This window comes from Notolabrus celidotus, chromosome 22, assembly GCF_009762535.1.
Source record: "Notolabrus celidotus isolate fNotCel1 chromosome 22, fNotCel1.pri, whole genome shotgun sequence".
Taxonomy (NCBI): domain Eukaryota; kingdom Metazoa; phylum Chordata; class Actinopteri; order Labriformes; family Labridae; genus Notolabrus; species Notolabrus celidotus.
In genome coordinates, this window is record NC_048293.1 from 55508 (window position 1) to 69834 (window position 14327).

Here is a 14327-nt window from a genome sequence, read left to right on the forward strand (position 1 = left end):
ACCGATTCCCAGGTACCAGGTATCGGTACCGTATCGGTTCAAATGTGAAAGGTACCCATCCCTAGTTATAACTGATTTTTCTGACTTCTATTTATCTGTTTTAATCTATGGTTTTAAATTATTTATTCTTATTATTTTATGAAAATATATATTTAAATTAATTTCATTTTTTATTATTTTAACTTTTTCTGTCCATATATCCTTTATTTTCTCTTAGGTTGTGTAGCACTTTGGGCTGCATGCTTTTGCATATATAAAGTGCATTTAAATAAATTGAGTTGAAATACATTAAATATATTGAACAGTTAAATGCATAAAAACATAAGCAAATAAATAATATAACTGAAAATTTAAAAAATTCCCCACTATGCTTCAACAACAGTTACTATATTAGAATGAGCGTTATTTGATTTTAAATCAGGACGAGGATAGAAAATCATGGAGCTCGATCAAGAGCAGCTACACCTCCGGGATCACACGTCATACGGCACGACAGTAAATAAATGATGAGAAGCAGAGACAAAAACAGGGAAAAGAATAAGCTGAAGGTGATGAGGGAGAACAGGAAGTACTCAACTGTAGAGAGGAGGAGGTCGGGTTGGAGTGGAGAGTGAGGAGAGGAGCTGACAACACACAGGTCTTCAGTGTCGTGCTGTCAGCCGAAAGGTGGAGGATAAAGGAATAGGAGGAAACGACAGACGGACGAAGAGAACATGAAGAAGATGAAAATGTAATGAGAAACAGGAAAAAGACGGAAAGAGGTGAATTTGAAGCTACTGTGTGACATTTCTCTGCACCTTCGCCTTGCCGGAGGGTTGTCTGTGGCGTTTCTCCACCTGGATCCAGGCGTCAGGGTCGGGTTGGGGGGCGGGGGCGTCTTTGGAGGGGTCTGTGTTGGGGAGGGACTCCTGGCTGGAGGAGCTGGGATCAACAGAGTCCTGAGGCTCAGCAGAGTCAGGAGGAGTCTTCTCTACGGGCGAGGACGCTGAAAGGCCAAAACACATCACACTCAGACAACCTTCAACACGGCTTTGAAAAGCCCTCATCACGCTGTCAGCTCTCATTCAGCCACAGAGACGCTGAAGACTGAAATCTCAACCCTGCTCTGATTCCTTTAACACAGTCTACAATTAGCATGACTCAACGTTTTTATGAAATGTAGATTTTACATTGTTTCTTTGTTTCTGGCAAGTTTTTAAATCTTAGAAACTTGAGGTCAGCTGAGTAGATTAATCTATTTTTTGTCTTAATGTTCTGTAACAAAAACTTATGGGTATTAGAAGCAAAATCTCTTTGCACAATGGAGCTAATTCAACCTTAATTAGAGGCTTTTTTCATTATCTATTAATAGTTGAAGTAACTCATAATACTTAAATGACAAATATCAAATGATTACAACTTTCTAAATGTGAATCTTTGTTATTTTAAATCATTTTCTAGCACATAAGGCTGAGTTTTGTGAGTTTTATGCTGTTCATTGTAGAAATAAAACATTTAAATATGCCAGAACACTCAAGATTCTTTTTAAATAACATGCATACTAAGTGAAAGTGACTACACAAAAAAACAACAACCAAAACAAGTCCAAATCCAACTATGTGTACAAACGTCTCTTTATATCTTTTGACTTCCTGTCCGAAAGCATCAGTCTCCGATCATAATGACTCATCTTAAAATATTTCATGTAAATTTTGGCACAAAAACATAGGCTCAATATTTCCCTCAAACAGCTGTCACTGGCTACGTTTACATGAGACTTTTAATTCCTCTTTAATTCAGAATACAAATTAAATCCTTTATAAAAAGATTAAAAATGACCATGTAAACACCTAATTCAGAATGAAAATGACCATTCCGAATTAAACTTAAATCCAAAGTAAGTGTCTGGTTTATTCAGATTTTAAATCTGAATTGAATAATTCCTCGATCATGTATGCGTTCATTCCGCTTTAAATTAATTCCGGTCGTTCTGCGCATGCTTGTTCCCTTGTCCTGTCGCGATGACGCACATATTCCGTGCTGGCGGGCACATATTTCAGGCTGAGGTAGAGCAGCCGTTGCACTAACCGTTGGCTTTGATTCGCCAAAGTACGGTCTTCAGACTCCCTTCTGCGGTCCTCTATCTCTCTTCTCCTCCTCAGCTGACGAAAGTGAAGCAGTATGTTTGTGTCAAGCTGCTTATTCAAAACTATAATCAAAATCAAAGCGAAAGTTGTACTTATTGTGTGGTCTTCCATGTTGTAACTGAAAGTGAAAGAAGCAGGAACTGGGGTCTGCCCGCCCCTATCCAATCAGAACCCTTCCCAGCCCCCAGACCTTAAGCAGAATTGAATAAAGACGATTGAACGTGTTTTCCATGTAAACCTCAATTCTGAATTACTATTTCCATGTAAACACGAAGGAAAATACTTAAATTCCGAATTATTCAATTCTGAATAATTAATTCTGAATTAAAAAACATCATGTAACTGTGGCCACTGTGTATTTCAGAACACACTTTACAGCACATTTGTCAGAGACTATTTTTAGCTGAAGATTAATCCACATTTTGTGGTCCAGTGAGTTTTTGGGGCAGATATTTAAGATAATTTAACAGACCATGGACACTTACACACATGCAGTTGTTATATCTATAAGGTTAAGTCTGTTTTCATGAGGTTATCTGACAGTAAAAAAAGTTTAAAGTGTCACTACACTTCTTCCTTTGTTTTGCTCTGTTGTGTAAAAAGAGAAGCAGGAGACTGCGTCTGATACTGACCAGAGTTTGTGGAGCTCAGGGACTGACGGGGAACAAACTCTGGACAGTTGATGAGCTGTGAGAAGTCGGTCCGAGGGGAGCCGACTACGGTAGGGGAGGGGATAGGCCAGCGCTCCGGGTCAGATTTACAGCGGACTTTCTCGTCCACCAGCTCCACCTCTTTGCTGCTCTTCAGAGCCTGGAAGAGGGAGGGATTTATTCAAACAGGAAGAATAAAAATTAAATTGTGTCTATCCTTTAAAGCAAGAAAGAAAAAGATACATTCTACATCAGTGATGTGATGAAGGTGTGTTTTACCTCAACGATGAGGGTGACGTCTGTGGTGAGAGCCTGCACTCTGTGGAAGCTGGCAATGAGGGAGATTGGGAGGAAGCCCTGGGCGTCCATTTTTCTCCTCAGGAAGAAGTCTCGCTCCAGGTTGTGGAGGCTGAAATAGTACTCACTGAAAGAGAAGGACATGGGTTTAGTGCTTATCAACACCCTAATTGCATTTCAGCGTTTCCCACACATAGACGACTACTGTCATCAAGTATATTTGTTGCTTTGCACGTATGTTCACTGACCATTTCAACCTTTTAGATTTTAAAATACCAATAATCACTATCTGTGATCAATGAGACATTCTCTTGTCTCGCTATCTGACCCTCACCTCTGATAACCTGCAGCGCCTGTCACATGCTCTGCAGGTGATCAGAGAAAGAGTGGAGAAGAGATAGGGGTCTCACGACACATCCGTTCTGCTAATGCAACATTCTCAAGCTCCTCCTGAAAGGTCATGAGATGTCTTCCAGAATGTTTTTTTCCCCCTTATTATCTAAAAATAGTACATTTTATCCATTATAGTAAAAAATATCAACAAAAATAGTAGCTACACTTGAAATAAAACCTTGAAAATAAAAAATGTATTGAGTTTTCTGCCTTTCTTTTTGCCAGATGACTCCTAAGTTTAGTTAATTATGAAAAGCATCAGTAGCAGTAGGTTAATTCATAATGGCAATGGAAACAGCCACATGCTCATTTCGGTAGGCAAATTTTCTGCAGACCAGCTAAATGAAGCCACGTTAAATCACTTTGAGGGACAGTGGGGGTTGCAGGCTGAGAAGTTTGGGAGCCCCTGGAGTAGAGGACAGGATGCATTCTGTCCAAAGAGACCACTTACATGAAGTTCTGCAGAGCGGCTTTAGACACAACTCTGTACTAGAGCATGAAAAACTTTCAGGGCTCATATCAGGTTTCATGTCACTGAAGTTTTGAGGTTTAAAAACCAGTAAAATCAGAGAGAAGAAGAGGAGAAACCCTTTCACTATGCTCCTGTAAGACTCATAATCTCAATAATCTTCTGACCAGAGGACCAAATACTGAATCTGTAGTAAGAAAAGCTCTCCGTCGCCGCTTGTCAGACCACTTCAAGTCACCCCATGACACACAAACTCCCACTCAGACACACACAAGTCTGTACGTGGAGCTCAGCCTGCAGGCGGTGTGGAGTGGTTGCTTCATGTAGAGCAATGCCGGCTGAGTGAGCAACCTGAATAACACTGAGAGAGACGAAGAGAGGAGAAGACAAGAATGTTCCCTCCTCTTCCTCCTTATCGTCTCCCTCTCTCCCCTCCTCCCTGAAACAGTGTTCTTTTTTCACATTTCCTCACTCAGGCCTGCGTATAATAATTCATCCCCTGTCCCCTCCAAGGCACTCAGACTATATTTAGGAGTCCACCTCACCCTCCACTATTCTGAGTCTGCTGCTGCAATGAGGCCAAAGCTGTCAGGGAGACGCAGAGCGCACGCTGCCCCCTGCAGGACACACTAAACCCAGGGGAGCTTCACTGACCACACAACTTCTGTGGACTGCTTATCGCACTCTTCACACCTGTAATCTGTACAGACGCAACCTTCACCTGTTTGACGCTGCAGAAACTCCTGGTTAACACATAACTTTGGCTTTTTTCCACCTTGACCCTTACAGACACATTTTTCCCATCAAACTGATACAAATGCTGACGCTGAATTCTGCTGTATTAGAAAGTTAGCTCAGTCTAGATTCCACAAATGAGCTTATGAAAGCATCTGAGGAGGATTTTTGAAGACGAGTTTGATGCGATTACTTTTGTTTTCATCAAAATATTCCAAAAGTTTCTGAATTTGGTCTTCAAGAATTGAAATCTGTGCACTTTTAGGAAAGAGAAACGACTGAAACCCACTTTTTAAAAACCTTTTTAGGGGCAACAAGTTAAGTGTATTTTACAAATCTAAAAAAGACAGGACTTGTGTGTGTTTTATAGCTCCGGATATCCGTCACCTTTGAGTCCTGAATTGGCATCATTACTGCAATGACATTAATTAATCTATTCTAAACTATCCAATCTATTTCTAAGCCTGCATTATTATTCAAGTAATGTTCCTAATTTGAATCGTGTGATATGTGTAAACTAACCTCGCCCTACAAGCATACATAATCATTTCCTCCACCCTCAAGTCTCACAAAAATATTTTCTATTTTTATCTCCGGTCTTCCCGTGTCATGTCCGTCATTGAGAATAACTAGCATCTTTGGTTTGTCTGTCCAGTGATGAACGATTAAGTCACACACTCTTTGCTTGTACTTTTTTGTTTGGTGCGTCTCCTCCTCTATCTAATCTTTCTCCAGCCATTAGGACATGTTAGTCTTTAACACTCAGTTGGCCAGAAGGTTGATATTGTTGAATTGGAATTCCTCTGTCCCACCAACCCATTCGAGCTGGATTAAGAGTGTTAGAGCTTTATTTTCTCCATCTAGAAAAGATTAGGCTGACCCTGAGAGGTAAAGCTCATATCTGTCAAAAAATCTGGGATCCTTTTTTGTCGTTTGTCAACAGCTCAGCTTGCTGTATATTTTTAGATTGAGCATCACCATGGTGTGTCTTACTATGTTTAGATTATTGTTTTCATCTGTTTATTTTAAATATATTTGCTTTTTGTCTAATGTTCTCATGTTATTTGTTGTTTTGTATTTCGTATGTCGTCTGTGTGTTTCTTTGTTCCTGGACAAAAAAGGGAAAATGTACTAATTTCTAATTTTGGAAATGATTGTTTTTCTATGTGAAAATCAATAAACAAAGTTTGAAAAAAAAAAAAAAAAAAACTCTTTTAACTCTCTAAACTCTAATATTTATTAGTATTTGTAATTAACCTGTCATTAGCATCACTTTATAGCTTAATTGTATCAGCAATTTTGAGAGAGAATCTAAAATGTTTTCTGACAGGTGACACTTTCAAACTTTCAATATATTAAATGGTATTAATTCACTGAAATGTGAGGGGTCAACACAGGTCAAAAGTACTCACATTTGTCGTTTGATGTATTCTTTAAGAAGCTTTTCATCCACAGTGTACATCTGGACCTTGCTGCCGTCATCATAGTAATAAACCATGTTGCTGCCGAACTCTGAGGGGGCCTGAGCCGAGCCGTCTGATGACTGAGAGTCCCGGAAGCTCTGAGAGTATTCATAGCGGCCTGAGAAAAGAGGGAAAAGTGGAAATATGAAAATGTCTGCAGCTTTGATTTTCTCGCATGTTGATTGCTTTGTAGAAAAGAATGAGACACAGGACAAAGAAGTGGCAGATTACACATACAAGCAAATCAAACGTGTGTTGAAAATAAGGAATAATACTTTCAGTGTGTATGTGGATGGAAATCAAGAGGAGAAATGTTGTGAAACTAAAAACTGTACCTCGTCCACGACCTCTCCCGCGCCCGCGACCTTTCCCCCGGCCTCGTATTCCTCCCCGAATGCTCCCGCTGTCACTCCGCACGCTGGAGGTGTCGTCCCCAAAGTCCCGGGACTCTCTCCTCCAACCTGTGGAGAAGAAAAGTTAAACAGCATAAATATGTAGAATTTTAACTGCAGATGATTCACTATGAATCAACTGAGGTCAGAAAGAGAGACTACGTGGGTTAAAACAAGACTGTAAGTGACTAACATTAAGGAAGAAGACGAGATAAGACAAGCTTTATTGTTCCCAGTTGTAACAACAGTTTACACACAGAGATCTAAACACAGGAATCAGGTGATGCGGAGAGAAACAAATTATAAATACAGGGGACAACACAAGATAAAAAACACACATTTAAAAATAATAACAGCAGTAAAAACTCTACACACCAAGGGATTATGTTGTTGCACAGAAAACTGTACAGCTTTTATAAGAGCACATGTGGTGCGACTAAAATAATGTCTTTTTTTTTTTTATCTTGTTTTTTTACAAGGACTACGAACCCCAAAAACTGTGTAGTACAACTGAAGCAACACGTCCTGGAAGTTATGATCTCGACTGCTGAGTTTTGGTCCGATTACAAACTCTTGATTTTTGGGGCTCCAGTTGGTCTAGTGGTTTAAGCATGTCCCTAATGCAGAGGCTAAAGTCCTTGTTGCAGCGTTTGCTGACTCGACCCCCGGTCATGACCCTGTGCTGCATGTCTTCCCCCCTCTCTCTACTCCCCACACTTCCCGTCTCTCTTCAGCTGTCCTAGCTAATGAAGACAAAACACAGAAAACTTATTTTAAACATTCTTTTGATTTTGCCTTACGAATGTGTGAACGTTGTAGGTTTAATTTATTTACAACTCCTCCGTGCAGCCTATAGCTCCTCTTCCTCCCTCTGCCACAGGAATGAAATTAATCTGCAAATGTTGTAGCTGCTTGAAATCAACACTAAAACTCTAAAACAAACGCCCCTGATATACATAGAAACACATTTTTACTGGAATAAAAACAGGACTGAGAGCCCATGAATCCCCTCCCATAATACAAATCATTCAGATTTCTATGATTTCAATAACGTTAAGAGAACCTTATTATGACTTTCCATGCTTTCATTCTGCGTTACACATTAGTATGTGACAAAAAAAGCTTGCAGACTCTTGAGACAGATGGTAGCGAGAGAAGTTTTGAGCAAACATGCATTAAAGAGCAGACAGCAAACCAAACCACCAGGTGAAGAAGAAGGACAACAGAGACTGAAGGAGGGAACACAAAACTTACTCCTGCTGCTATCATGCGCCCTGTTATTATGGAGTGTGTGATTGGGCGACGTGGGGTCGGGTGAGTCGCTGGTGGGGTCTGTGTCGGAGCGTGCCGGGCCCCCGCCGGGCGTCTTGTCGCCGTTGTCTCGTGATGCTTCCTCCAGCGGCAGAGAAACCCACTTACGTTTGTTACCTATCGATGATTGCAGACCGGAAACAGAGCTTGAAGAGTTTTGTTCCGAAAGGCGAATGAAATCTAGTTTGCACAGATTAAAGTCAACAAGTGAACTCGTTTAAATTAATATCCACTTCAGCAACATAAGAATTAAAAAAGTCTGAGGGCCTTTTCTGCAAAACTTGCTCTTCTATTTGTAAATATAAAACCTGACCTGCAGCTCCTGCCTGCTTTTTAATCCAGGGTTGAATTAGGATGGATGAAACTTAAATAGTCACATATTAAGAGAAACTGTGGTGGACTATCTCTACTTGAGTGGATCAAAATTATAAGTATTACGCCTCTAACCAGCCTCGCTGAAGCTAAAAGGTTTAAATCACTTTATGATCAGAAGGAATCAGAGAAAGTGCAACAGAAAAGATTATCAGCATGCAGAAATCTGCACCAGTTATTCTTAAATATGATCATTGTAGTTATTGGCATGCTCTCTTTGTGCAGCAATCAAGGAATCCAATCTTCTCTGTCCAATGAAATCTCCATTATTCAAGCAGCAAATGGCAACAATTAAAATCATGACTAGAAAATATGTAAGGTTATTTGTAAAAGTTGGCATTCTGGAAATGAAGTGTTTCACTGGTCAGAGAAAAACGTACACCAATCAAAGTATTTCACACAGTTTGACATGCGCCACCCGGGGAGGATAACTTACCCTCACCACCCCTCTTCTTCAGGGCGGCACTCTTGGCGTCCTGTCCCGTCTTGGACTCCCCGTCTTTGGGCAGGTCTCCCAGCGGGTCCAGCTGAGCTTCCTGGTTCTCCTTGCTCTCCCCGCCGTCATGGCTGCTCTCTGATTTTCTATCCGGTCGCTCTCTCCTCTTCTCCTTCTCTCTGCGTGAGGAAGGAGGCTTCTTTCCGTTGTTGTTGAGGACATTTTGTTGTTGCTGAAGGATGAAGGGAACGGTTTTTAATGCTAGGTTTGGAGGATGCAGACATTTCATGAGGCCTCTTTATTCCTTTATACTCTGCTTTTCTTGTGGCAGTGAGAAATAATTTTACATAATATCTTTTTTTATTGGTTCTTACATTGTTTTTGTTTGGACTTGCAAATACTTCAAATTAAGGTTTTCTATCTCTATCTTCTTTTATGACCTCCTGGGCAATCAAATGCAACAGCTTCACCATGAATTCTAATTTTCCCGTGCTTCTACCTTTTCAGCTTTTGTTAACATGGTCTTGAAAGGTGATAACTGTACGTTATATTTATCAATGAAAACATAATATACACATTTCAATCTAATGTCCTCCACCACCTAATCAGCTCTCTGGGCATGTCAACAGAAACTGAAAATTTAGAAGCTTCTTAAAAGTTAAATTTATGGTTGAGCTATTGTATTGGATTGCTTTAGATTGCACAGGTGGTCACCATATTATGGGTGATAGGCGCATTTCCTCCTAGTCTGAACATTAGAAGACCTAAATCTTGTATATTTTTTCATTAACTTTTGTTTCGCATCGTTGAGCTGCAACCTCTGTCATCTACATTTGTAATTAAGTTGTTGTGCAGAAATATTTTAAATGTATTTAAAATAAAATATTTTAATAACAGTTTATTATATTTCATGCTTATTTCTGTACATATTTTTATAGGACACAAATTTATTTTTAATTACTTATATTTAATAACTACTAGTTTGTATGATCCCTCTTATTTTTTGCACTTATCACTTTGCTGCAATAACCCTGTAAATTTCCCTGTTGTGAGACGAATAAAGGATTATCTTATCTTAATGCATCCCAAAAATATCAGTGTCAGGGAGACAGCAGAGCCAGACCCTGAGATTTCTTTCATGTTTTTAGTGCTCCATCTAGTGAGCAGAAATCAAAGCTTTCCTGTAATAGAACCAGTTTGTTCGGATCAACAGAAATTTAAAAAAAAGCACAGCATATTTGAAAGACACACATTTAAAACATGCTGTATGATCAATTGAAGAAATAATGAAATTATTTTAAATGTTAATGCATGGTTGCAGCTTCTCGTATGTGAGGACAGGCTGCTTCACTTTTGATATTGATAATGTTATTTTCATATGATAATGTTTTCTGTTTACTTTAAAACTGTGCACACTTTCTCAAGTACATTTAATTACTTTTAAACAAACAGAAACCTTGCATGTTGAAATTTGAAGCTAATGAGTGAGTGTAAAATAAATACAGTTCCCTGTGTGTCCACTAGGGGTCAGTTCCAAAATCCAAGGCCTCCCCATTAACAGCCATGTTAAAATGAATTTTAATACGGGTGTTAATGGGGAACTATTTTTTATAACTCATCCATTTCAATGATGTAAAAGTGAAGAGTTAAGCTTTGATTTGCCGGTTTTTAGGGGTCAGCATTTCTAACCACCTTCATTTGGCTTCTTCATCACAGTATAGAGTAAAAAAAACACGTCTTCACTAACATTAATAACCCACTCATGTCATACCTCTTTGGCCAGTTCCCCAGGTGTGGGCCAGTTTGTGATATCACTGAAGTCACTTGACTGTAAAACCAGAGAAGAGAGAAAAACGTTAACATCATCAAATCAACAATCAATGTGGAGTCACCTGGACCCTCAGTTTTTTAAGTTGTTTTATCATTCATGTGGGTCAGGTGGGTTCTGACTGCCCTCCTGGTAGAGACCAGCGGGGGAGGAGAAGGAGGTCAGTGCTCCTGGTGTGTGGGGGGAACTGCAAACAACAACGATTAACAGGCACTTTCCACTTCTGTGAATGTTGTACATTTGGACAGCCTGATATGAGATCAAGGTTACACAGAAAGGGGTCAGTTTATCTCTCAGCTGCAGGGATGATTAATGAGTCTATTGAAGATATATACCCAATAAATTGTCTTTATGTTTTTTAATAAGAACCAGAATCTTCCAAGAACTAAGTATGGCAAAGGTAAGAAAGCAAAAAGTCTGGATTCAAATTTTAGAGATGCTTAGAGTTGAGATCGATCCTCAATTGATAACTGAAATCTATTAATGATTTTCGTTCATTTTGCGTCATCAAAAAAATCCTCAGCTATTTTGTGTCTGTCCTTGTAAAAGACGGGCCACTCACGGAGTAATCGTAGGTTTAACTTGCACGTTTGTAACTGGAGGTTTTGTGCTGAAATGAAACTGAATCAACTTTTTAAATGCAGATAAATAAAGAACAACTTAAACTCAGCTCTTCCTTAATGCTGTAGCCTCCGGTTGCGACCTGTGATCAGCCCAACCCTGTGATATTACTAGTGAGTTCACAGGGTCATCACAGGTAAAGTATCTAAGGTATTAGTTACAACTTACATGCCAAATTATGTCAACTACCTGTTGACTCGGTGTCAGGGCGATTAGCAGAAACAGTGTCCTGAGTGAACCTGGGATCCTCTCATCTCTTTAACTCTGAACAACATTTATATGTACATGGACTCTTGTAGTTTTCAGGAATTAAAGCTAACATGGAGTTTTTTGTAAACAGAGACTCTGTTTACATCAAGCAGCAGTGTGGCTCCAAGCTATTACAACTTCTGTTCTAATGTGAGATGCACAAAGCTGTTTTTGAAGACTAATTTAAACCCTGTGATGTTAATATCAATCATTACGAGCTTGCAGTCTTCTTTCTCTTCGCGGCTTTTGCTGACTCATTGCTGGTTTTGGCACTGGTGTCCTCATGTGCCTGTGAGAGAATGCTCCGCAGCACTACTATAGATCAAAATCTCAACAATGTATTCTTAACAACTTAACCTAGAAGAGGTTTCAGTATGAGGCCTTCTTTTTACAGACGTTTGAAGAAAATACTCCAACAACTGAACTTAAAACTAAATCTTTAAATGCTGCAAGTAACTTGAGGAGTCCAGATCTTTATTATCAACTAACAAGGACACAGTATGTAATGCATCTTCATCTGTTTTTTTTTTAAATTAAATTTAAATTGTTTATTTTCATTATCATTATTTTGTTGCAATTTTATTTGTTTGTTTAATTCATTTTTCTTTCTTTTCTGTTTGTTGATTGAAGCAGATTTACAATTTTTTTTCTGTTTTGTGCGTATTTGAAATACTGTAAATGTATGAATGTTGCAAAAACAAGATGAAAAAATCAATAAAATGGTAAATAAAAAAAAATGCTGCATATTTACAGAGCATGAATTAAAGCTGTGCTACTGTCCAAATAAAGCATAGTCTAACAGGTAAAACATGGCACTTCTGTAGGCTGATAGTTAAGGCAAGAAAAAGAACAAACACATTTGATTTGAGTGACAAATACAAGATATAGGTCTAAATTTTATTGTACTGTTATGAGCAAAATGATTAAAGATTTTTGTTTTACACATTTAAAGGATTTGGTTTAAGATGAGGCCTAACACTTGTTTTTGCTCACTAGTTTGATCATTTGGGGTGCGATTTTCAAACATTTAACATATTAATTAAAACAGCACACCTATGCTGATGGACATCCATCTTAAAATAATGATAACAAACATAAGAACATATCTTCTAGCCCCCAAGAGTAGCCAGATTCACTGCTGCCTCACCATTAGTCTGTTCCCTGTAGCTGCATCAATAAGTAACATAATAAAGGTCATGAAAAATAATACTACACAGAACACAAACTGTAGAATCATGCAGCCACAGATGTGACACACCGACTGGGATATTCAAAGTTGGTGTTCAGTTACTTTTTCATCACTATTATAATATTTGGTTCTCTTTCTGTCATTAATCTGAAACGACTGCAGTGGAAAAACTGGTTGGAAAAAAGCAAACAAAAACAGCTCGACGGCAGCTCAAACCAGCAAACGTTTGACTTGTGGCAGATGTTAATTTCCCATCCTGCATGTCAATACCTGGCAGGAGTTACAGTGCTGAAATATGAACATGTGACCCATGTGACATCAACTTCAAAGCGCCAACGTGTTTGCTTAATAAAAGGCGAGAAACAGGCATGATCGAACAAAATGAAAGTACTGTGATAATTGAGGAAAGGAGAAAGTAGCTGATTAGTCAGGGTAGCTTTAGGGTTAATCATCGAGATCTGTGTACGATAAGAAAGCTGTTATTCACAGTGTCTGGTTTTGGGCAGTTTTAAAGGTCTGACAGAGAAACTCTGGAGTGTTTCTTTAAAAAAAAAAAACAGAAGAAAAACTGATGTAAAAAAGCAGAGTGTGTTACCTTGCTGGATTTTCTCGTTCTGGGCTTGCTGGCACGGACAACTTTCAGAGCATTTTGTTGATCTGCAGATAAAGGATCAATACATGAAAGAGACATCATCACATCTGACAGAACAGACCTAAATCCAACTAATCTGTGATGTTTTCAACAGAAAGAAGAATCTAAAAACCAGCAGTGAGCTTGCTCAACACTAGGGTTTAAGAGAAGTTTACTCATGCATGCTCTGCTCATTGGGAATTTCTGTCAGTAGAGGATGAATAAATATCCCTCCCTTCCCCATGACTGAACTAGTTGAGGGTGTTTTGTGTGCAGCCAGCGGCAGTATGCATGTGTCTCTGCAGGCTGGGAGTGGCCCGCTGTAGCCTGACAGTCCCTATCGCTGGGAGGATGGTCGGGTTGATAAGAGACGCAGGGCAGAGGCTCGTACATGAATGGGTGTATGCTCGACCAAGCCTGCAGGAGTCCACCCACAGACCCAGTCGTACTGTAACTCTGTAAAATGATGCCTGAGCACTCCAGAGTCGAATGCTTCAAATATAGCTCCCCCTGCTCTGACACACATTCACCACTCAACTCTGAGTTAACCGTCTGAGCTGCTGCTGCTTTACCTCAGAGACAACTGTGGCAGATATCAATGATTAAAATGTGATCACAACATTAAATCATAAACACTATCACTGCATTCTCCCCCGTAAAATGAGCTGTGTGTTCTGTTTCAACATTTAAATTGGCAATGAAACTATCAGCTGATTATTCAGTTGCCTGATAAGGTATCCAGAAAGTTAATCAGTAAATTCTGATATCTGACGGTCTGTTTCTTAAAGGTGTACGCCATTAGTTTAGCATTAAACTCCCATTAAGTTAAAGGGCACTTACAAAAAGAAATCCTGCCTTTTAGGCTTTAGGACAAACAAAAACAACTACTCCTACACTTCCCATGATGCACCACAGCAGTCTATTAGATTCTACTTGCTGAATTAACAACTTATCTTTCAAACCCTGAGCTTGTCATATAAAAACAACCACGAATACCTTGATGACATCACTGTGATGTCACCAGTCAAGATGGCGGTGGAGTCCCAAGTGATTTTAAACAACAATGCTTGTGTAGAAGCTATTTATTCTCAAAATAATTTTTTATCCTTTAAATATCAATGAGGTTGTTTTTTAGGGTTCAGCTGATACTCAACTGGATAGTTGA

General features: G+C 39.2%; 1 protein-coding gene across 3 annotated transcripts in view; it reads right to left on the minus strand.

Moving 5' to 3' along the window:
• Nucleotides 1–14327, minus strand: part of larp1b (La ribonucleoprotein 1B) — a 32512-nt gene that overhangs the window by 15792 nt on the left and 2393 nt on the right. For 2 of the 3 annotated variants that reach the window (XM_034675875.1, XM_034675874.1), the window contains exons 2-10: nt 13127–13188; nt 10416–10472; nt 8645–8876; nt 7780–7953; nt 6469–6594; nt 6083–6251; nt 3056–3200; nt 2759–2936; nt 798–985 (exon numbers count right to left, since the gene is read on the minus strand). In XM_034675875.1, the coding sequence (XP_034531766.1) occupies nt 798–985; nt 2759–2936; nt 3056–3200; nt 6083–6251; nt 6469–6594; nt 7780–7953; nt 8645–8876; nt 10416–10472; nt 13127–13188 (1331 nt within the window). The remainder of the gene's footprint in view (nt 1–797; nt 986–2758; nt 2937–3055; nt 3201–6082; nt 6252–6468; nt 6595–7779; nt 7954–8644; nt 8877–10415; nt 10473–13126; nt 13189–14327) is intronic. The other variant, XM_034675876.1, reaches the window with a different exon arrangement.